Source organism: Lutra lutra, chromosome 2, assembly GCF_902655055.1.
Source record: "Lutra lutra chromosome 2, mLutLut1.2, whole genome shotgun sequence".
Lineage (NCBI taxonomy): Eukaryota > Metazoa > Chordata > Mammalia > Carnivora > Mustelidae > Lutra > Lutra lutra.
In genome coordinates, this window is record NC_062279.1 from 145,535,403 (window position 1) to 145,558,440 (window position 23,038).

The following is a 23,038-nucleotide window of genomic DNA, read 5'->3' on the forward strand; positions in this document are numbered from 1 at the left end:
TGGGTGTCTCTGGCTTACTGCCTCCCAGCTTCCCCTCACCGTGCAGTGCCGATTGGCCTATTTCTGTATTGGTCTCCCCCATCAGAGCTCCCTGAGGGCACCATAACCCTCAGGACAGCATGTGGCTGGAGCCCATGCCGATCATGCCCGTTTGGGAGCAAGTGGGTCATGAGCCGTTCACAAGACTGCTGAGTGGTGCCATCCCATGTGGCAGGCAGGGCTGGCCCCTACCCAACACGTCCATTCTCTTTAGAATATAATGGGAGAGCCAGTAGAACGTAATCTAAGGGTCCCTGGGATGAACCCCTTGTCCCAGTCATCGGGGAGAGGACGCAGCAAAGGCACCAAACTTCCCAGAAAGGCCAAGTTGTTTTGCAAGTCTTAGAGCTGGATTTCATGAAACCATCGGGAGCACCCATCTGTTCCTGACAGGGCCCAGCCTGTGCATCTTAGGCCCACGCTCTGTGAATTTCTATTAATTAGAAGAAAACCACATTCTGCTCTCAGATTTCTTTCCTAACAAGGGGGAGGCCTCATCAACTGCGAGGCACATTGATTCTGCCCTTGCACTGGCCTCTCTGTCCTCTCCCAGCAGAGTGGCTCAGGCCCCTCCTCCCTGCTCACCCCCAGGCTGAGAGCACAAGGAAGAGATGAACTTTGCGGGTCATCAGATTCCCAGGGTGACTGCTTTCGATGAATGGTGCCATGCCCAAGGAAGGGAGTGTGAGAAGCCTCTGAGCTCTGGGCTCCTGCAAAAATGAGCCTGGTGTTTAGTAGATCCGTACCTTCACCAGCCACTGTAGCATGTGAACTGGTTCCTTAATGATGCCCAGACCCTGGGTCCAGAAAATCCCCCTCTGATGATCTCAGGGAAGGACTCAGAGGTCCGTCCAATTGTTACGTGTAAGGGTGTTTATGATCGCCCCAATTACAGCAGCCAAATTTAGAATGCCCTGAGCATTCAGCATGCCACAGAACGTATGCTCACCGTGATGTTTTCAACATTATTGCATAATACGGAAAAATGCTCCTGACATGGCACTGAGGAAGAAAAGCAGAATGCCAAAGATGTAGATGGTCTGTTCATTGTTATATAGAGAAAATCTATGTGTGTGTCTGTATGTGTATATATGTGCTTGCCTGTGTGTCTGTGTGTATGGACATTATTAAAAAATAAGACTTTGGAACCCAGAACCACTGGGGATAGGGGCATTGCTACTATTCAACACCCCTGCCGAATACTATACCACTTCTCCTTCACATCTTTCTGCCTTCCTGGAAATTCACCATGACATCGTATGAAACCCGCTCGTGTCTGACCCCCAAAAGAGTGAGAGACCATTTTGTACTGATTTAAGAAAAAGCATTTGGGAGAAAATGTACTATCCTCTGCTTTATATAAGTGGAGGATGCTTTAATGTAATAAGCATCTCGTAATTGGATTTGAACCTTAAATTTCATTCATTATACCTTTTTTTAGTAGAGTGGTGACCGAAATCGATGGAGACAGATTCTGGAACGCCCTGCCATTTTGCATATTTTTGAAAAGATGTGCAAAAGATATATATATATCGGAATATATATATATCTGAAAATCACATTCTAGAATGTTATTCTGTGATTCCCCAGACCCTCCCCAACACCCGCCCCCCCCCGCAAAAAAAAACCCAGGATGGGCCACACACTCACATGTGCTCATGCATACAGGCCTAGCAAAAAGACTGGGAAAAAATATGTGGATAATAACAGTGATTATTCTGGCTAATAGGGCTTGGGGTGACTTCTGTTCCTTTATTTTCTAAAATTTTTGACTTGAGAAAAAAATGTAAGCCAGAAAAAAAAAATTAAGAAGGAAAACAGGTCGTTTTATTTGCTAAGGCAAATTACTTAGAAGCTAAGCTAAGCATTTCCATCGGATGGGTGATTTCCACAGCTGCGGGACCCAGAGGCAGACCCCCCGACAGAGGACCTGAGGGTTCGCGTGGGGCAGCTCCAGCACCGGGTGCTGACCCTACAGTGCCAACTCAGAGACCAGATGTCTGCCCACCGCCAGCTGCAGGAGGCACTTGGGGAAGCCGCCCGCCTCCGGGACCAGCTCCAGGGCGAGGTAGGCTGGAGCCCTGCTTCCTTTCCCGCCTGTAAATGAAATGGGCCCACACTCTAGGAAGTTGTGTTTTGTTTTGTCTTTTAAGATTTTTAAAATTTATTTGAGAGAGTGAGTGAGCATGAGCGGCGGGAGGGAGAGGGAGAAGCAGACTCCTCGCTGAGGAGGGAGCGGGATGTGGGGCTCGATCTCAGGTCCCTAAGATAATGACCTCAGCTGATCCGGGCATCCCTCTGGGAAGTTTTGAGGACTTGAATCAGGCCAGATCTCTCCATTCCCAGCAGTTTGGTATTATTTGTGAGATTTCCAAAGTAAAGACCAGTATGGGGAAGGAAGTGAGACCTGTAATCCCTCCACAAGCTAACGTCTGCTCCATCTGAAACTAATATACATGGGTTTTTCTAGAAAGTCTAACTGTTTTTCACATCTTACATAATAAAAGCCCTTCCTCTGTAGTAGTGAAGTGAGAGTGATTTTATAAGGGCAGAGAGATCCTTGGCGATGTGAAAGGTTCATTATCTTATCTGTGATGATGGAGATAGAAACTTTCATGGTTGATAAAATTACTCAGAACTAAGCACACACACACACACACACACACACACACACACACACAGGACAAGCAGAACTGAGAAATCTGAGTAGGATTGGTAGATTGTTCCAATATAATTGACACTATAAGGTTGTAATATATTATAATTTTATAAAATGTTCCCCTTGGGGGAAACAGGGCAAAGGATACAAGGGATTTCTTTGTCTTATTTCTTATGACTGCATGTAGATCTATAATTATCTCATTTTTTTAAAATGCAAAACAACAACAAAAAAAAGTCCTTCCTCACTTTGACCCCAACCCCTTCTGAGCACCAGCATTTTTTTTCAACCCTATGTATTCACATTCGGTGAATGTGTGAATGTGTAGACATACATGAAATTATACCACAAAAAATAATCCGCGTCTTGATTTTTTCATTTAAAATTTTTTAAAAAAAGATTAGAAAGATTTTATTTGTTTATTTGACAGAAAGAGAGAGAAAGAGATAATAGGAGAGCATGAGTGGGGAAGAGAGGGAGAAGCAGGCTCTCTGCTGAGCAGGGAGCATGACATGGAGCCCCATCTCAGGACCCTGAGATCATGACCTGAGCCAAAAGCAGATGCCTGAGTGAGCCACCCAGGCACCCTGTTGGTTTCCTCATTTAATAGAAAATCTTGGTGCTATTTCCATATTAACACATACAAAGGACCTCATTTAAAAAAAAAATCCATTATTATTTTTTCGTAAGGCCAAACCATAACTTAATCAATTCTTTGTTTATGGAAATCCACATTGTTTCTGTTTCTTTGCTTTACAAACAAAGCTTAGTGAACGTTTCTCAATCTCTTGACTTGGGATATGTTTCTGCTACATATTCAAAGGGTAAAATTCTAACAAAGTAATTACTGGGTCAAAAGAGAGGTATGCTGCAGAAGGGCAAGTAACCCTCCAAAGTCAGTGCTCATTTATGCTTCTGCCAGGAATAAATGAGTGTATGTGTTCACCCACACTTGTTACCCAGAATGTTATCACTTCCATGTTTTTGACAAGCTGATGGATGAAAAACACACCATCAACATTGTGACGTCATCTCTGGCTCCTTTCCCATGCGTTCTTTGTATAATCAGATACACTATACTTAGAGTTTCATGTCTGTTGCCTCCTAAACCTTGGGCCCAGTATTTTTTTTTTTTTTTTGCCTGTGCAGTGATCTATTGGGTAGAAGTGACTTTCATTCACCTGTTGTTGGATCTGTGGTTATTACCATTAATATATATATTCCTGTTTATATGCAAGAGCTCAGAGAACTGGGATTACTGGCCCAGAGTGGGGTCGAGATGGTTCTTAATCCATATTACAGAAAGCCTTCCCAGCGCTGATACCACTTCCAAAGCCCAGGCAGTGAACAGGGAATGTTCCTCGCTGTTCCCTCCTTGTGTAGCAAGGAAGCTAGTAGGACTTTTTTCTCCTGTCACTGATCTGTGAAGCATATACTTCCATTTGCATATGCGGGAACTTTTTACCATATCTAGTATCTTTTGTAGTCTGTTTTTCATAGTTTTCAATGTTTTTTTTTTTTCTGCTCTTCAGTTTGGGTGTTTTTTTCTAACCCATCTTCCAGTGAATACTCTTCAGGAAGTCAGATTTACTCATAAACTCATTATTTTTGTTCTTAATTTTAGGTATTGTGTTTTACAGTCCTAGAATTTCCATTTGGTTCTATTTTTTTAAAGATTGTATTTATTTATTTGAGAAAGAGAGTGAGAAAGAGAAAGCGCAAGCGGGGGGGGGTTAGCAACAGAGGGAAAGGGAGAAGCCGACTCCCCCCAAGCAGGGAACATGATGTGGGGCTTGATCCCAGGACCCCGAGTTCATGACCTGAGCCAAAGGCAGACGCTTAACCGACTGATCCACCCAGAAGCCCCTCCATTTGGGTCTTTCTAATTTTTATTTTATTTTAGCTGTTTTCCTGTTTTGTTTTGTTTTGTTTTTGAAAGAGAGAGAGAGCACAAGCAGGAGGAGGGGTGAGGCAGAGGGAGAAGGAAAGGGAGAATCAGACTCTTTGCTGAGCACAGAGCCTGACACGGGGCTCAGTCCCTGAGATCTCCTGAGATCAGGCCCTGAGCCAAAATCAAGAGTCAGACACTTAACTCACGGGGCCACCCAGGCACTCCCCCTAGACCCTGGCCATTGGGTTCTTTTTTGCTAGCTTTCCATTCTCTGATGAAATTCTTGTCATAGGACAATGGGGCACTTCCACCTGGAGGTCGGTCTCCAATAGCTCTGTTCTCCAGGCCCATCAGCATGGACAGATGCCCCAGACTCTCCACGAGTGCAGGGAGCTTCACGCCCTTCTGGTGGTATTGGCCATCTCAGCAGGCATGAGGTGCTAGCTCCGTGTGCTTTGCTTTGCCTTTCTCCAGTGGCTGATGATGTTGCGCATCTTTTCACGGGCTTCCTGGTGGTGCATCTATCTTCCACTGGACAAACGACCATTCAGTTCTTTTGTCCATTTTGCAACTGGGTGGTTTATTTCTTTGTTGTTGAGATGAAGAGTCTGTATATGTTCTAGATACAAGTCCCGTATTAGATATGTGGCTGGCAAATATTTCCTCCCATCTGTTGTCTTTTTCACTTTCTTCTCATTCACTTTTTCATTGCAAACGCCCCAGCACACAGGGCTCAGCAACATTCACGCTGTTGCCTAAAACGACACAGGCGGGAGGTTGACTCCAAGCCTGCCAATGTTACTGAGTGCCTTTTGACTAGAAAACTGTCTGCTTGGAGCTGGCATTTTGCACTTTGAATACATTCCAAAAGGTACGCCAAAAGAGCCGTATAGGAATGTTCATGGAGCCTTGTTTGGAAAGCAAAGAAACAGTATACACTTTAATAAAACATGGGTTCAGTAGGTCACCTTTCAGCCTCACGCTGAAATAATGTGCCAGATTTTAAGTGGACGTGATCAGTTTGCACGTGTTGGCATAGAAATAACACCTGGACTGTAAATTCAGTGACAAAACTGAGACGTAAAACATTTGAATAGTGTCATTTCATATGTATGTATACATACGTCGGCATTCTGGTCGTGAATAGGCAGGGTTGAGACCTGCGTGAGAGATCAGAAGAGGTTGGCAAGAGGAAGAAGGATTTTTATTTGTGTCGCTTTCTTGTTCTGACTACAAAGGGAACAAGAGGGGGAAGGAGAAGGACTTTGAGACCAGCTGTCTTATTCTCTCTTAGGATTTGGTGGGTCCGCAATTCAGACGGGACTTGGCTGGGCAGTTGTGCTCCACCGAGCATCAGTGGGGATGATTTGCTGGCATTCAGCGGGGCGCGGGGCCCGGCTGGAAGGTTCAGAGCTGCTTCGCTGACATGCGCACGCCAGACAGTAATAACGGTTCACATTCCGTGAGCATTAAGTGGGTGTTCTAAGCACTTTACAGGAAACGATTCACAGCGTCCTTGCTATAATCCTCACTCATTGGGTAGGTGCTAATATTACCCCCACTTTATAGATGAGAAGACCGAGGCAGATAGAGAAATGATTTGTACAAGGTCACAGTTCTAGCGAGGGGCTGAGCCAGGATTGGGACCCAGGGTGTTGGGCTCGGATACCAGGAGGTTTAAAAACACGGCACCAGAAAACTCTGGCATTTCTGCAGGGGATATCTGGGAACGCTTCCTGCCTAAATGAAGAGGCAACAGAGGTGGTCCCACAGCCACCGTCTGGCAGAGCTCAGAGCATCCTTCCTCCTCTGGTCTTGCAGAGCCGGGGATGGGAAAGGTCCCTGTGCCTCACTGACAAGCCCATGTAGGAAAAGAGGGGACTAGAGCCAACCTCTCTGAGCCCAGCTCACCTGGGGAGATGCTGGAGGTGTAAACGGTGGGGGGTGGGGTGGGGCACAGCCTTCTCACACATGTTGGTTCTCTTTCAGCTTGATGAGCTTCAGAAAAAGCAACATGAGGCCAATTTCGCTGTGGCTCCTTTAAAGGTACTATGTCTGTGAGATCAGTATTAAATGTCTCTTCTAAACAAACAGAGCTCATATTTTCCCCATTCTAGATCTTCATTCCATCTTTATTATTTTTAAAAAAGCACGTACACACACTGGAAAGAAGAGAAATATCACCCCCAAATTCCCATTCAAGTCTAGAGTTTTTGTGTATTTTCTTCCGGTATACGTTACATGTGTCTGAGATCCCACCACATCTGTGGTGTCCGTGTCCTGCTTTTGCTGCTGGAGAATAATCCAGGAGGGCTGTCCTTGTCTGCCCCAAGCTGTTCGTGCTGGAGAACGAAACACCAGATCTGCAGTTCATAAGGCTGCCGGAGCCCTTGCTCCATGGTCAGGTCCGTCTGTCCGTCCTCCCCTCTCCCGCCCTCTTTTGCATTCTTGTATATAAATATCGTGATGCACACATTTTATTAGAAGGGTTTTCCCCACAGAGCCAGACATGTCTTTAGGACAGATTCCCAGAAGTAGCCCTCATGGCCCAAATGTTCTTTGCCATTCGGACGTGTCATTTGCTGGAAACCTTCGATATGGCACCCGATTTTGGGAAGTGGACCTGGAGGGCCTGCCCTTTTCTGTCCATTCTCTGGGTGGGGTACAGAGGGGGTCCTGGCCCCCACTGACTCACCAGCCCCACCCATACTGGGTCCTTGGTTTCCTTAGATGTTAACTCAGAAGTGTGAGCCACGCCATCCTTCAAGCCCTTCTCCCTCCCGGCGCTCCCACATCTGTCAGAGGCTCGGGTCTACGGTTGTGATGTGGCGTGATGGTCATTCCCACTCAAAGCTTGTTCTGACACCCTGTGGATGTCAGCAGTGGAAACGCCAACCCTAACGCCCTATGAAAATGTGAAGCTTCTGCGCTCCGCCCTCTTTTTTTTTTTTTTTAAATCATTTCCTTATACCTTTTACTTAAACAAAGACCATAATCCCTTGTAAACTACAAAGGCTGCCATATGCCAGGGACTCCACACAGTTTATTTTAAGGTCTATGAGCAACATGACAGGAAAGGGGCACATGAGCCCCACTTTACAGATGGGGAAAACTGAGGCTCACAAGGGAAGTGACCTGCCCATAGTCACACAGAGCTACTTGGTAGCAGAGCCATGATTTGCATGCAGTTCTGTCTGATGCCAAAGGCTCCCCTTAGCCACATGGTCCCTCCAGGAGGTCATGAAGAGCCCAGTAAAGTCACTGTCACCACGAACAAGGCCTTGTAGGGGGAGCTGCAATTACTATGTTCAGCTGATGCAGGTCAAATGCACGAGGCCCTGATGTTTTGGGGTGGTGTGATCCAGGGGACCTGGGGAGCCCCACCCAAGGGTGCTGAGATCCCCAGCCTCCAAGTCAGGCCCCCTCCTGCCCTGCCTTCTTGCCAGTATGGGGTGCCTAAGGACCGCTGCCTGGGGGATGTGCCCAAGCCTCAGGGCAGGAAGTCCTGGCAGGAAAGCATCATCACCTCCTCTTCTGATGGAGCAGAGCGCACACCAGAAGGGACAGAGACTCACCTGGGGCCAGCCTTGAGTGACGAGAGTCTGTCACCCCCTCCAGACATGCACAGATGTGGGAGGTCATTTCATGGTGGGAGGGTCACTCACTCATACCATCCATGTAATAAATCCTTCCCAAGGGCCATGCTGTCCCCAGTGATGGCCCAGCGATGGCCCAGGGATCCAGGGCAGTGTCACCCCTGACCTCGAGGAGCTCCCAAGCTATGTAGGAGACAGACCCACAAGTATAATATCAACTGTTGGGATAGAAGGAGCAGGGAGCCAGGCAGAGAGGGACACCAGCCGCTTCTATCCTGGTGCCCTAAATGATGTCCATCGTATAGATGAGCAAGTCAAGGTCTAGAGAGAAGCTTGGTCACAGCTGGTCGGTCAGTGGCAGAGTCCACACTCTTGACCCCCTGATCCTGAACTCCATATCCAGAGAGCAGTGGGGAGCCCCAGGGGGCGCAGCAGTGTGGTGACTTTTTTCAAAGCAGGTTCTGGCTTGTGGGCGCAGGAGGAATTGCAGGGAGGGGGTTGAGCCCAGGCTGTGCTGGGGAATGCAGAGCAGGAATGTGATGCCCCAAGCCCAGCCCAGCCGCTCAGCCCCGATGGTGTCCTGCATTGGTGGACCTACCTCGCTATGTCTCCACTCCCACCCTCCCAGGCCAAGCTGGCTTCCCTGGTCCAGAAGTGCCGGGAGAGGAACTGCCTGATCACGCACCTGCTTCGGGAGCTGCGCAGACACGGGCTGGAGGACCAGCTGCTTTCTGAGATGGCACAGAGCATGGTGGACGACGTGGCGCTGGCCGAGTATGCAGCCACCTTCCCGGCTTCGGGGCTCCCAGAGGTAGTTCCACAGACACCGCTGTCCCTCTTCTGGTGGGAGCTGTGGGGCCATGAGCTTCCTGCCCACCTGCCTGAGCTGAACTGTTCGCCTTCCCTCTGCTCACTGACCCCACCCAGAACGCACCCAAGACTCCTGCTCCGTGGTGGCACCCGTGCTCCCAGCGGGTGCAGGAGGCTGATCTGGGTGTCCTTACCCTTAAAGGCCTCACAGCCCCGGGCCAGGGACAGACACACAAACAGCGTCAGTTCAGGGTCCTGCATGCACTGGGCTGTTTCTTCCACCAGGTGGTGCTTTCACGTGTGCCCCAGGGCCTTAGCACTCACCACTTACCCCAGCAGGATTCTGGTCTGTCCCGCAGCCTTCAAGACACAGCTCAAGCGTGACCTTGTCCAGGGAGCCTTCCCTGGGTCCGCTGAACACAGAGGTTGCCACATCCTCTTCCCTCCGTGGCACGTCAGAGGGAGTTTCCCCTGCTGTTGTAGGAGCTTTGCCAGCTCTTCGTCAGCAACTTCATAACCATCTCTGGCTCCCTAGTGCCTGGCCCAGAGAAGCTGCTCAGGGAATACTTGTTACATGAATGAAATCAGGAGCTAACGGAATGAGGATCTCCTTTCCTAATTGCCATCTGAAGAGGAAATTGAGGTTCAGAGAGGTTGGAAGGCTCGCTCAAGGTCACGCTGCCCCCAGGCAGTGTGGATGGTCATTGATGCCAGTTCTCACCCAGGTCTGGCCCTGAACAGCAGCACCTGGGGTCTCTGTGCCTGGTACAGTGGGTGCTCAGCTGAGGCTGTCCCCCATCCCCCTCACATACAGGCAGGCACACAACCTCATTCCTGGGGACCAGCAAGCAACACCCCCAACAAACGCAGCTCCTGCTGTAGACATAGCCGGCCCTGATTTCCACGCTCCCCCTAGACGACTTAACACCAACTCTGTTCCTCCACTCCTTGGCCCTTCCCAGCCCAGCTCTGCAAGTCCCACCTTCTCTGTCCCTTCCATTCCCCCCGCAGCCGTCAGAGGCCCCCTCGTCCCAGCCAGCCACCGTACAGCCCAGGAAGTAAAGTCCTGGAGACTCAGGGCCACATGGTGACTTGGTTCAGAGCCAGAATTTGAGTCCAGAGTCCCAGACTCCCAGTCCAGTGCTCATCTCTTTGCACAAATGCTCAAGTCTCTTCAGAGCCAGCATAGGGCTGAGGAAAGAAGTCAGCAGCTTGTTGAGATGCTTGGCACAGTCTCTGTGTTGACCAAAGCAGGAGGAAAAGCAGAGTTCCAGGGTGTGGAATGTAGTAGGTGTCATATGCGAGGGCCAGCTGGCTATGTGCTGAGGGGACCTCATAGCGGTGGGAGCCCCACCCTCCAAGGGCTGCTTTGAAACTTAGAACTGAAATGTTCTCTGGGATCGGATAGGCTGACTTACAATGACCAAATTCATAGAGACTGATGTATAAACCTGACCACTAATTTATCAGTTTCCTGTGAGAACTAGAACCATATGCAGGCTGATGTACTGGATGGATGGATGAAAAAAAATGTCAGCATGTATTTCTTCCCTGAAATGGTGGAGTTGTCTGGAATTTCATTCATTCATTCCTCTGTTCATTTGTTAGTTATTAAATGTTTACAATCAGAATCTCCTTCTGGAGACTGGGATGAGAACAAGGAGAATTAATGGTACCATCAGCCTGTGTCATTCATTTCCTGTAAGGATGTGCTCCCAGGGCCTGGACATGCCTCCTGCTGGGCCAGGGTGTCTCCCTGAGACCTGTTGAAAGCCATGGCTAGTTAGAAGCTTCTACTGTTCTGAGGTGGCTTTGAATCTGCCCTGATTCATTTTGCATTACTTTACAATTCTGCTCTCCAAGAACACCCCTCATTTTCATGATTGGGTGGGGTAGTGGGGTGCCTCACTGTTTCGTGTGCAAACCACAAAATCCACAGATACCTAGCACCCACTGCCATGCCTCAGGCCTGGTGCCAAGTGCTGGGCAGAAATGGTGAAGCGGGCAGACCATCACATGCTCTGAGCCTCAGTTTTGCCTTCTGTAAAATGGGAACAGTACAGCCTATGTGCCAGAGTTGACCTGAAGACAGATAATCTGTTAAACACCCCATGCAGGGGATCCCACTGGGTAGGAACCTGGTCCTTGTGTGGGCAGCTGTCAAGAGGGCACGCCCTGGAGTCAGGGAGCTCCACCACTGCCTAGCTGTATGGCCTTGGTGGGGGGACGCTTACGTGTACCCCTTACGGGGCATGGGCACTTCCCCCCCCGCCGTGCTTTATGGAGCTCACTCAGGAGGTCCTCCTGCAGGGAAGGAACCTCATTGTCCCTTCCCCAGTTAGGAAACCTGAGGCTCAGAGGTTCTAAGTCTGGCTCAAAGACATACATCTCTGGGTAGTTTTCTAGCTTGGGCTTCTTGGTGTGAAGCAGCTTGGCTGAGCTGAGCTGGCGTTTGACCCCAGCAGGGGGCTTCTGGACCCAGCCACTGCAGTGACGAGCCTGTGGGAAGGGCAGGGTAGTGGGTGCACATGCGCTATTGGGGGTCTGGGCCGCAGCTGCGGTTGGGCTCATCCCATGTCCTCAGGGAATTAGTCCCTCGTGTTGCTGGATGGCCAACCCCCAGGGTGCAGCCTCTAGGCAGTGACGTATCTAAGAACCCAAGGGTGGTGCTCCAGGCTGGCTGGGGGTGCTGGGCGCTGAGGGGAGCAGGAGTGGGAGACTGGAGTGGGTGGGAGGTCACCTGCACTTCATTTCTGAGTGAGCGCGGAGCCAGCGTTGGTGTCGGAGCAAGGTCCCTGTGCTTCTGGATGGCAGATGCTACAGGCACGTGGGCTGGGCTGAGCTGTGGGTGCCACGCAGGCTGTGCACGTGGCAGCTCATTTAGTTCAACAGCCGGTGACTTGGGTCGTGAGAACTGAGGGCCAGGCAGCTGAGCAGAGCCTTGTGGGGGGGGCACCAAGGCCCTTAAGCGGGTGGTAGCCGTTCCTCCTGCTGGGCAGCTGGGCAGGAGGTGGGCTTTGCGGACACCAACTCTCATTTCAGAGAACACAGTTGGAATTCCCGATGTTGGTTGTGGACCCTGCCTTGCAGCCTGGGAGCCCTACCCAGCTGGCTGGGGAGTCATGGGTGGGCTCAGGGGGATTTGGGCTGGGCAGCGGGGCTGTCTGATGTGCCAGGGGTGGCCTTGTGGAAACATCCCTGGGAGGGGCTGGACCCTGGAGACTCAGGTTGTCTGGCCCCTGCCTGGGGAAGGAGACCCACCCTGACCCCAGACGTCCAAGGGAGGATGGGCTGCCATTCGTTTATTCACTGGGCATGGTGATGAGAGCCGAGACTCAGTCCTCCCTGGCACTAGCATGTTCTCTGGATTAGCTCACTTCATCCTCTCAAAGCCTGCTTTATCAGTGAGGAACCAAGGCCCAGGGCAGTCAAAGAGCTGGGCAGGGTCACACGTGGGGCCAGCAGGCTGGGGTTCATTGCTATGTCTGTCTACTCTCCTGCTCTTGGAGGAGGGGCTCACACCTGCAGCAGGTCCCTCAGGTCAGTATGTACCACCTGTCGAGTTGATTTCTTCACCCTGGTGGGGCGGTGATGGATGGGAAGGCTTGGCCCTCTGAGCACCTGTGCCTTTTCCTCGGGGCTGTGTGTAAGTCTCAGTCAACTCGGGCAGCTATAACGGAATCCGATAGGTGGGGGCTCTCACAGTTTTGGAGCCTGGAATTCAGAGCTGAAAATGCAGGCGTGGACAGGGGCTAGTCAGGGGAGTGGGGGGCGTCATCTGGACTGCAGCCTCAGGAAGATGGAGGTCACCGGCGCAAGGGAGCTGCTCGTTTCCGTTCCTCTTCCCTCCACCTTCTGGAAAAAGCTTGCTTTCCTCTGGGTATTGTCAACGAGCTCTATATATGGGCCTTCAGAAATGGATGTCAGCTTAAAAAGAAGTGAGACTTGGAGTCCTAAACTCCCCTAATTCATTAAATCAATGACCCCAGGCCTGGGCCTCCAAGGATCCAGGCAATTATTTTCTCTTTAGCTTTTGCTTTTTATGAAGTTTAGAACATTCCCCCAAAAGTTTTCATGGAGAGAGAGGCAGGGGGAGCGGAGCACGTAGGGTGAATCTTTGTACCCTGAGTGGGGCAGGTGAGTGGAAGATTCAGTAGCCATCCATTCTCACTGTATTCTGACAAAACCCCACACAGGACATAGTAGTGTGTCCATTCTACAGATGGACACAGCAAGGCCCTGGAGTTCCACTAACTTGGCCAAGACCATGGGCTTGGTAAGAGGCAGAACCAGGATTCAGCCTGAGAGTGCCTGGCTCTCAGCCTCCCCGGGCTGGTGGGAAACACGATGAGTGGGGAGCAGGGGAGGGTCTCTAGAACCCTGATCACATGCTGAATACAGTGCCACCTGGAAGCCAGTGGGACGGGTCTGAAGCTGCTCTGGATATGAAGGTCAAGGAAACCTCATTCTCATGTTGAAGGAGTTTACATCAAACGAGACACACTCTAAAACTGGGAGCAAGGGGAAACATACATCTGGAGCACTGGCAGTGAGCAGAGGAGAGACACTTGATGGGGAAGAGACTTCCTGGAGGAGGAGACACACACATCAGGCTTGGAAGGATATAGAGGGTTTGGGATAGTTGGAAGGACAGAGTAAAGGCACTTGAGGCCTGGAGACCTGCATGCAGGAGGGCACAGAGGTGTGAACAGTGAAGGTGCTGGAAGACACAGTGTTTCCAGGGGTGTAAGTGCCAAGCGCTAAGAGGAGACAGCGAGCGTGCACAGTACAGAAGACTCCAATAAGTGTGGTGTGGGTTATGGTCCAGCCATAGTCTGTGCCCTTGGGCATTAGTCGCTGGACTCATCAATCCCCCTTAGAGGGGACAAATGGCCCAGTTGTCACAGCACAGCACATGGAGGGGCCAGTGGCTGAACTCTGCCAGGTGGAGTCAGGGAAGCCTTCATACAGCAGGGGACATTAGAATGAGGTCATGACACTCACATAGAAGGTCACCAAAGAAAGAGAGGGAGAGAGAGAGCAAGCGCCGGGGTCCTCAGGCAGGGGCCCAGCCTATGTGACTTCTTGGTGGACACGGTATTGGGGGAAAGAAGGTATCCCAATGACAGCATGCAGGGCCCCTGGTTCACCAGAAACAGCCAGAAGGAGGCACGCTCTGGGCTGCTGGTCTGAAATCTGACCCACCTTGAAGGCCAGCACTGATCTTGTTGAACCGGTCAGGGTTGCCTGGCCAACCAAGAAGCTGCTATTGCCACCTCACCTCTTATCAGCCCCGTGTGGTCATGGGATCCAGGAGGGTCACCACTCAGTCGATGGGGTGGTGCAGGGACTCAGGTTCAAGCCTGACCTGAATTTCTGGGCGCCTGAGCCTGGGATCCCAAGGGGTAGCTCAGCAATCAGTTTGTGCAAGATGTTGGCGGGACCTCTTGGAGAAAGAGTATTTTTCTTGGAAACTCTGCCATCCAGCTGCCCTCCCTTTTTCCATTTTCAACAGCAGTTTCCAAAACACATTAATCACAGGCTCTGTTTGGAGAATTAATTTGGGTCTAGGAAATGCAATCGTTTTCCTGCACCTGTATTCCCTTAGAGCGAATCCTCCTCCTTTGTGGGTCACAGGGAGAGGAGGGACGGGTGGATCTGGCCAGACAATGTGTTTTCTGCAGGGAGGGGTGAGTGGCCTGCTTCATTCCAGTCACGGCCACCTGCGTGAGGCTTTTTCTCCTGAGCTGTTCAGAATAACTGCTGAGATGTCTTTTCTTCCAGACCAGCCACCAACCAGATGTTGAGCCCGAGAAGGCAGCTGCTGTAAGAGGTCAGTGCGATATTCAGTTAGGAATATCTGTGTGCTCTGACACGGTCCAAGTCAGCAGGACGATCTGACAGGTGGGCCAGGGTCCAGTATGGACCCTGAAGAATGGGAGCCCGCTTTCTCCCCACTCTCCTTCCCCACTTGGCCCTGCGTTCTCACTTCATGATGTAAGTGGAACACAGGAGGAAAAATAACACCTCTGCAGAAGTGGCCCAGTTCCTCAGCCCTGTAGTTTCACTCCTGGAAATTCATCCTGAGTGAATAATTCTCTGTGTGGAAAAGCTCAGTGGACAGGTGTATTCCTGCCGGCGCATTTCTAATAATGAAAAACTGGTGGTGGTCGGGGGAGGGGTTCTCCAGCATTGTTAATTAGCCCATAGACTCTGCAAAATATTGATCACTAAAATCATGCCGCTAAGCACCGTGTGATACCATAGAAATGATGATATTCTCCATATTTTTAAAAAGTAGGGAGTGGAATGTTTGGGATGGTTACATGGATAAAGCTGGATAAGCACATCTTACGGGCTTATGAGTGGATGATTGGCAACTTATATTAGCAGATAAATTCTAATGGTGGTTACTTAGAAAGATGGTAACAGGGTGATTGCTTGTGTTCTGTTATTTTTATTATGAAAAGGGAAATTAAGATGATACCTGGGGAAGGCAGAATTTCCCTGGTTAAGTGCAGTGTGCTCTCAGTGTGGGGGAAGGGAGGCTGTCAAAGGATTTGTTTAAGTTTATGTTCATATCAGGGGCTCAATAGAAACTAGGAGAAAGTCTGGATGGTGTTGACTTTAGGCAGCTGCTCACCTAGCAATTCCCTTACTGTACTTACAGCTGTGTAATCTTGGATGAGTTAATTAAGCTCTCTGAGCCCCAGAGTCTTATCTTCTAAAGAAGGATGATGGGGCCTTTCTCAGGACTGTCTAGGGCCTGACCCAAAAAGAAAGATCTTTTCGCTGTCTTTGTCTGGTCAGGCTGGGCCTGTCCTCCTGTATCTTCCCCTCCTATCCTTGCAGTCTGAGTGGACATCTCTTTTCACAGCTGGAAGGACATAAATTCCATTTGGTCCTGTATCTGCCACTATTTTACACCAGTGTCCTTCCTTTTCTGGGCTTAGCTTCCTCACCTTTAAAAGAAGGAGATTTGATAGATTGATTGGGTTACCTGTGCATTCAACATTTCTGGAAGGCTGCCATGTACCAGACCCCCACTAGGTGTTGCAGGGTTCACAAAGATGGGTCAGCTTGCAGAGGTGGTGGTCCCTGTGTTGGATGAGCTGACAGCTGGGAGGGAAAGCTGAGACAGGCAGTCAATTTTCTAGGATACCCATGACCATGGTGAGACCATCAGAGGGGTATGGATGAAGCATGTGAGGGTTTGAGGAAACGTGAGAGGGCCTCTGCCATGGGATTTGGGGACCTCAGAATGACAGAGACTGGGAAAGGTTATTCCAAGGCTCAGGGACTTGTGGACTTTTAGAATAGATTTCTGGATTGAGGCTTAACTGAGAATACTCTCTTCTAGCTCAGAAATACCACCTGAATCCCAAAATGGACAGTGTCCTCATCCAAAGACCTCTGCATTCAGAGTCCTGGCCTGTTCCCAAGGCTGCGTGGCCAGCACAGATGGCTCGACTGCATTCTCTGAAGGTGAGAGCACATCAGTCATCCAATTTCTTAGATCAGCTTTTTTATTAAAAATATAACACACATATGGAAAAGGACTCAACTTGTAAGTATACAGATCAATGAACTATCATGGAGTAATACCCAAAAAGCCATCATGTGGTTGAAAGCTGGAAAATGCCCAGCCCCACAGAGAGAGACCCCTTGGTCTCCCCTCCCAGTCTCTGTCTATTATTTCTTTTTTAATTTGTGGGTTTGGCCAACTCCTGTGTTCTGTGCCTGGTTATTTTTCATCGAGTGCTGGACATCATGTATGAAAAATTAAAGACATCATTTGAGGTTCTGCTTGATACTGTCTTCGTCCAGAAAAAATTTCCTTTTGCTTGTGACAGGTGTGATGCCAGGACAGAGACCATTCCTCATGTCACAACTGGTTCAGAGATGAGTTTCAGAATTTGCAAGGTCTGCTTTCCTTCCTGTTCACTCTTACTCCTTGGGCATAGCCTTTTGGGGGTCCCGACCAGAAGCCTGTAGTGTTTATCAGCATCTTTCATCCTTGGCCCTTGTCAGTCCCATGAGGCTCTCAAAAGCTCCACTTAGCCTTCTGCCTCTCAGCTACCAGCTCTGCCCTCACCTGGAGGGAAATACAGCCTCCACAGCCATGCCCCCTACTCCTGGCTTGTCTCCTTGTTTTCCATTTTAGTCCCCCAGATCCTGACCATCTTGGTAGCTCTTGAATGGTTTAAATAGATGCTGAGTTATATTCCATCCTGCTTTTCCAGTACTTACTGGAAGTTCAGTCCAAAATGTCTTAACCAGTTCTAGCCAGAGGAGCCCTCTCTTCCCAGAGAAAACATATTTTAGTTGTGAGGTGTGGAGTCTGACAGGCCTGAGTTCAAATCCCAGCTGTTGTTTGGTGTGATGGTGGGCGGATTACTTAACGAGTCTGTGTTGCCGCCTCCTCGTCTGTAACATGAGGGTAATACGCCTACTGCTAGTATGAGCACAAAATCAGGGAAGCAGGGCGGAATATGTGTCTGAACAAGAGAGATGCTCAATAGGAAAGAAAAAAACACCAGCCATGACTCAGGAGGCAACCAATCTTATTCTTAGCATTTTATCTCAGCCTATTATTGGTTTCCTTCTACCGGCCCTTCCTATGGCTTTTCTCCTGCCTCTATGATATTATTAATTTTTTTGTCTAAAACCTGGAGAGAAGGACACCTGGGTGGTTCAGTCAGTGAAGCATCTGCCTTTGACTCAGGTCTTGATCTCAGGGTCCTGGGATGGAGCCCCGCTCTCTGCTCAGTGGGGAGTCTGCTTCTCGCTCTCCCTCTGCCCCTTCCCCAAACTTGTGCTTTCTCTCTCTCAAGTAAGTAAAACCTTTTTTTAAAAAAAGATTTTATTTATTTATTTGTCAGAGAGAGATAGAGGCAGACAGAGGGAGAACCAGGCTCCCAACTGAGCAAGGAGCTCAATGCCGGACTCAATCCCAAGACCTTGGGATCATGACCTGAGCCGAAAGCAGATGCTTAACTGACTGTACCATCCAGGCATCCCAATAAATAAAACCTTTAAAAAAATAAAAATAAAACCTGGAGACAGTATTTCTCTCGGAATTGTTGAGACAGTTCAGCGAAATCGTGCACACTGTTCTGCTCGGTGTAAGAAGAGCATTCAATAAATGCTAGCTACTGTTACTGACCTTCTTCTTAAACCTTTTCTTTCTTTTTTCTTTTTTCTGACTGGTGACTTTCATTTTAAAGTCCTCATCTACAGGTTTATTACCTAGGATGAAAACTTTCTTCCAGCTCTGGTCTTTTTCTTAGAAAATTACTCTGACTTTTGATCTTTGGCATGGCTTGTCCCAAGCAGGTGGGAGGCATTCTAGACAAAGGGAACAGTGCCCACCAAGATAGAGAGGTTGGGGGAACTGTGAGCCATTAAATGTGGCTGCAGCACAAAGTAAGGCATAGAGAGGAGTCTAGGAGAACCCAGTGATGATGTGGATGAGAACAACGATGGGAAAGAAAACCCCCACTCTTGCCTCTTCAATGCTTGCTTACTATGTACAATGAATGCACTGGCTTTGCCAGTCCTCATGAGGGGCATACAAAATAGGAATCCGCATTAGCCCCCTTTACCTATGAGAAAAGGTGAGGAGCAGAGGGGGTAAACAGCCCACCCCAGGACACACAGTTAGCAAGTGGCAGATCTGAGGTCCCATCTAGGCAGCTGGTTCTGGAGCTGGGATAAGATCAAGTGGGGTCTTCCCTGGGGAGATGGGAGCAGTCCCTCCTGCCCCCAGTGCAGCCCAGTCTGGAGTTCAGTGTGAGGAGAAACCCCTCCAAGGTGTGCTCTAGGTGGTGCTGGCTGGAGACTGACAGCGGTCTTCTTAAGGAAGTAGTCAGAGCAGAAATGGGGTGAATGAATGGGCAAAAAGTACGCCTCAACACTCGCATGGTTCCAGGAGTCTCCATTGTTCTTTGACTTTCTTCAAAGTCATCATCACACACTTGGGATGCCACTGGATGAAAGCCCTTCCTTGGTTGGACAGAATTTCAAGCCCACAGGACATTGTTATGCCTTTGCTTTGAGTTGACAGAATGTTGATGGCGACATTTCTGTTCCCATGCTTTACCCAGCCCCTGACCATGGCGGGCCTTCATGAATAATTGGCTCTTTCTCTGGAGGGTCACACAGGCCCCTCGCCCTCACTCCCAGCACTACATTGTCACCTCCCACACCCCCAGTTCAGGCGTGGTTCTGCTCAGTTGTAAAGGACATCGAGGAACGGAGCCCTCTGCCTTGCAGAGAAGCAGATTGCAAGCCGTGGATATGGGCTGGCTCCGGGTAAGAGCTTCCTGTGGGGGGAAATGCATTTGTTGGGTAATTACACTGGGGGATCAGTGACCTGTCAGCAAAATGAGGTCATTTTTGAAGGACACTAACTAAATTTATCACATGTCAAGATTCTATTATTTTATGGTTGAGCTCAAATCCAAGAAAAAAAAAAAAGCAGTGAGGAACCTAAAATTACACAAAAATATCCCGAGAAGGCTGGTAAACCTTTGGCGATTGAAGAAATATTTGTCCCTATGTCACATCACCGTGATCCTGTCACTTGGCCACTGAAGACCCTTCAGCCATCCTGTGTTTAGCAGCAGACTGTAGTGGTGAACAGTGTGGGCTCTGAACAGTGTGGGCTTGGGAGACACCCTGTGGCTTGGGCTCCAATACTGATTTTTGTCTCCTATTGACTGTTTGGCCCTAGCAAGTCACTTAACCTCTCTGGGCCTCTGTTTCTTCATCTGTGTAATGGGATAATAATATTAGTTACTTCTCTGGGTTCAAGACTGAATGAATCAATACATATACGTTGCTCAGCATGATACCTGGCTCATCATGGGAGCTCGGTAAACGTTCACTATTGTAGATTGAGCCGTATGAAATATTATATGCCCCTTTCCTACAAAATCTGCATTTTCATAAGGTCTAAACTATTCTTATTATGATGACAAGTCCAGATTCCTTAAGTCTCTGTTTGCATTCCATGTGTGCATTACTCCACGTGGAATGACCCTCGGTTTTTAACACTTCAGAATCCTGCTCCTTCCCTCAAAGTCTGGCTCAGATACCGCCTCCTCCAGGAAGGCTTCCTACTTCTCAGTGTGCAGTGGGTGCTTGTCTCCTGGGGGAAGCTCCCCTGGCAGCCGTGTGGGCTGCTCTTCCAGGTCCATCTCTACAGAGGACCTGCCTGGAAGTCTCTCTGCTTGCCCAGCCGGGTGGGGAGCACTGTGGGGGAAGGGCTGGTTCAGGCAGGGCCCACAGGGCGGTGCTCAGTGACCCTCACCCCCTCTCCTTTCTTGCTTTGCCTTTCTCTCAGCCAGCTTCTGTGGGTGATGCTGAGAGGGTGCTGAGCGTGCACCATGGCCCACTGGTCACTGCTCCCCGCCTTGGGGTCACTGGAGAAGTTTGCTCCATTCTGCCTGTCTGACCAGTGAGGCACAGACCCATGAGTCTATCTGCTGGAGGACTGAGCAAGGATGGAAGTAGAACTTGTACTGCTGAGCATGGGGGTCCTTCCTTCCTGTCATTTGCAAGGATGGCATGTGATAAAGATGATGCTGGACATGAAGGGCTGAGAAGCTGCTGGGGGCGCTCCAGGAAGTGTGAGGTTTTGAGGTCGGGTGGCTTGGGTTTGGGCATTGAGCCAGTCATGCCGAAGCTACGTAGATGAGGTCGGCATCTGGTTGATGCCAATTTCCTTCTGATGGGATGGTCACCCTCTCTCGATCCTGTGAACCAGAAACTGTAGAACAGACACCTGCTTTATGGGGACAGCCATAAGCGATTGTCTTGGCAGACGCCTGCTGGATGATGTAGTGGGAGCCGCCTCCCAGCCCTGGGCTCCTTCCCCATGGCACCATGAAGATGTGGTGTGCCTCGTTGAACTGTCATGGAAGGAAGTGAGAGATGCAGGAGGAGCCCTAGTGGCAGGCGCAGAAAGTGACCTATAATGTTCCTTATCATTGCCCTCTCTTCCCTGGATGAATGTGGGATCCGGGGCTTTTATGAACACGTAGAAACAGAGACCATTTCATTCTGCTCTTGCCTCCAGCTGCCCCTGCCCTCAGGGTGGACGCCTGCTCCTGGACTGTGCCTGGCTGCAGACCCTGACGAGCCAGCGCTCCCCTCACAGTGCCTGCAGGAAGAAGGTGGACCGTCCTGTCCCGTCCCCCAAAATGATGGACTCCCACCACCCTCTGAGCTCCTGAGTCCTGCGAAGATCCTGGCTTTCCACAAAGAGCTTCGGCAAAGCATTTGCAGCAATTCCCAGGTCCATAAATCACCTCTGGAGTTATAAATTTAATAGAACCACTCACGCTCTGGGGCCTTTTCATAGACTCCATAAATATTTGAAGCCGAACCTTCAGACACTGCTTTAAGAAATTGGTAGCAATCAAAACCCTCATTCAGTGGCAAGTGGTTTTGCCTTTGGCTCGGGGGGTCTGTTGGTTGTCAGAGCTTGGAGAAATACTGGACTGTGCTCGCACATTCCGAGGGCTCCGGCTTGGGCTAATGTCAAGGCAACAAAAGAGAATATTTACTGTACCCAAACCTATTGAATGATGGGTCCGATGGTTCTCCACTGGGCATGATTTTCCCCAAAGAGGGAAAAATTTGGCAACGTCCAGAGACATTTTTTGTTGTCCTAATGGAGAGGTGCTCCTGGTTTCTAGTGGACAGAGGCCAGGGATGGTGTCACAAGTCCCACGATACACAAGACAGCATCCTACAACAGAGATTCTCCCACCCAGTGTCAATAGTGCCGGGGTTGGGAAGCCCCAGACTGGTCCCATAGCTCCTAACATTGCCAGCCATAGAGAACAGCCCTCATGCCCCACCCCCATTGTTTTAAAAGATTTTTGTCTACTAACAGAAACTCTTGACTTAAGTAATTATATATTTGACATTTTAGAACATTAAAACCAACCAGAACTTTCTAATAAGCCCAATCATTCAACAGACACTTGTCAATGTCTAAAAGGTCAGGGTTACCTTCCCAGTGCTGTTCCCTTCCAGAAGCTGTGGTCACTGAGGGACGAGGAAGGAGACCTAAGATGCCCGGGTTAGCAGTCAAAGCATGAGGATTGTATTTTAATGTAGTTTAACTTTTACATTGAAAAGTACAGAGTTCCCACATACCCTTCAGCTGGCTTCCTGTAATGTCAACATCTTTTATACCTAACCACACCACAGGGACAGAAACAAATGATTTATTTGGAGGGAAACTGGGGAAGCCATTGATACGTATGAAAACCAGGGTGATCAAGCCATTGTCAGCATGCTGAGCTGCTACCCTCTTGATTAGCCCAATGGGCTGGAAATAGGTGATCACAGCCATACCCCTGCCCTTGGACTGATTTGCCAGCAGACCTACCCAACCATTTGTTCAGTGAGCATTCAGTGGGAACGGCCCTGCAAGGGTCCTTGGGGAAGCACTGGGAAGCAGAAACAAAGAAGATTCAGTCCATCTCTGTCCTTCAGGACCTCCGGGCAGCCCTGCGGCCCCAACACCAGCGCTCGAGGAACCCCAATGTGGGAAAACACTGTTGTCATCCTGCTGGGTCAACCACCACCACCGCCCCGGGGATCTCCAGTGGTCACTAATGGTGTGAGACCTCCTCCGATGGTGCCTTTCCCACCTTTATCTGGGGACAACGCCATCAGCTTTGAGCATCAGGAATGTGATGAGGAGAGGATCCAACCGGTGAAGCTGGGGCCCAGCCGGCTGCACTGCCCTGCTAAGCTGCCCTCTCCAGGGGTGAACCATCTCCAGGGTCAGGTGTGCTGTGTCCTGTCACTGGAATGCTCCCTGCCCACCCCTCCCCACTTCGGCTCATATTCAGGGCCTCAGCAGAGAGGCGGCTGGGGGAGCCCAGGACTGGAAGCCAGGGTGATCTTTGCAGCCTAACATGGTGATTCCATCATAAATCATTTTCCGAAGCCAGAAACCACTTACTCACCCAGTGAAGAGTTCCTTCCCGGGGCTGGCACTTCGGGTCCCCTCAAGCTGGG

General features: G+C 49.8%; 1 protein-coding gene across 1 annotated transcript in view; it reads left to right on the top strand.

The window, feature by feature from the left end:
- C2H4orf50 (chromosome 2 C4orf50 homolog) overlaps positions 1–22,565 on the top strand; it is a 48,473-nt gene extending 25,908 nt beyond the window's left edge. The window contains exons 8-13 of the mRNA XM_047718843.1: positions 1,934–2,107; positions 6,579–6,635; positions 8,814–8,996; positions 14,780–14,828; positions 16,356–16,480; positions 21,078–22,565. Of these exons, the coding sequence (XP_047574799.1) occupies positions 1,934–2,107; positions 6,579–6,635; positions 8,814–8,996; positions 14,780–14,828; positions 16,356–16,480; positions 21,078–21,323 (834 nt within the window). The 3' untranslated portion in view covers positions 21,324–22,565. The remainder of the gene's footprint in view (positions 1–1,933; positions 2,108–6,578; positions 6,636–8,813; positions 8,997–14,779; positions 14,829–16,355; positions 16,481–21,077) is intronic.
- The last annotated feature ends 473 nt before the right edge of the window (positions 22,566–23,038 follow it).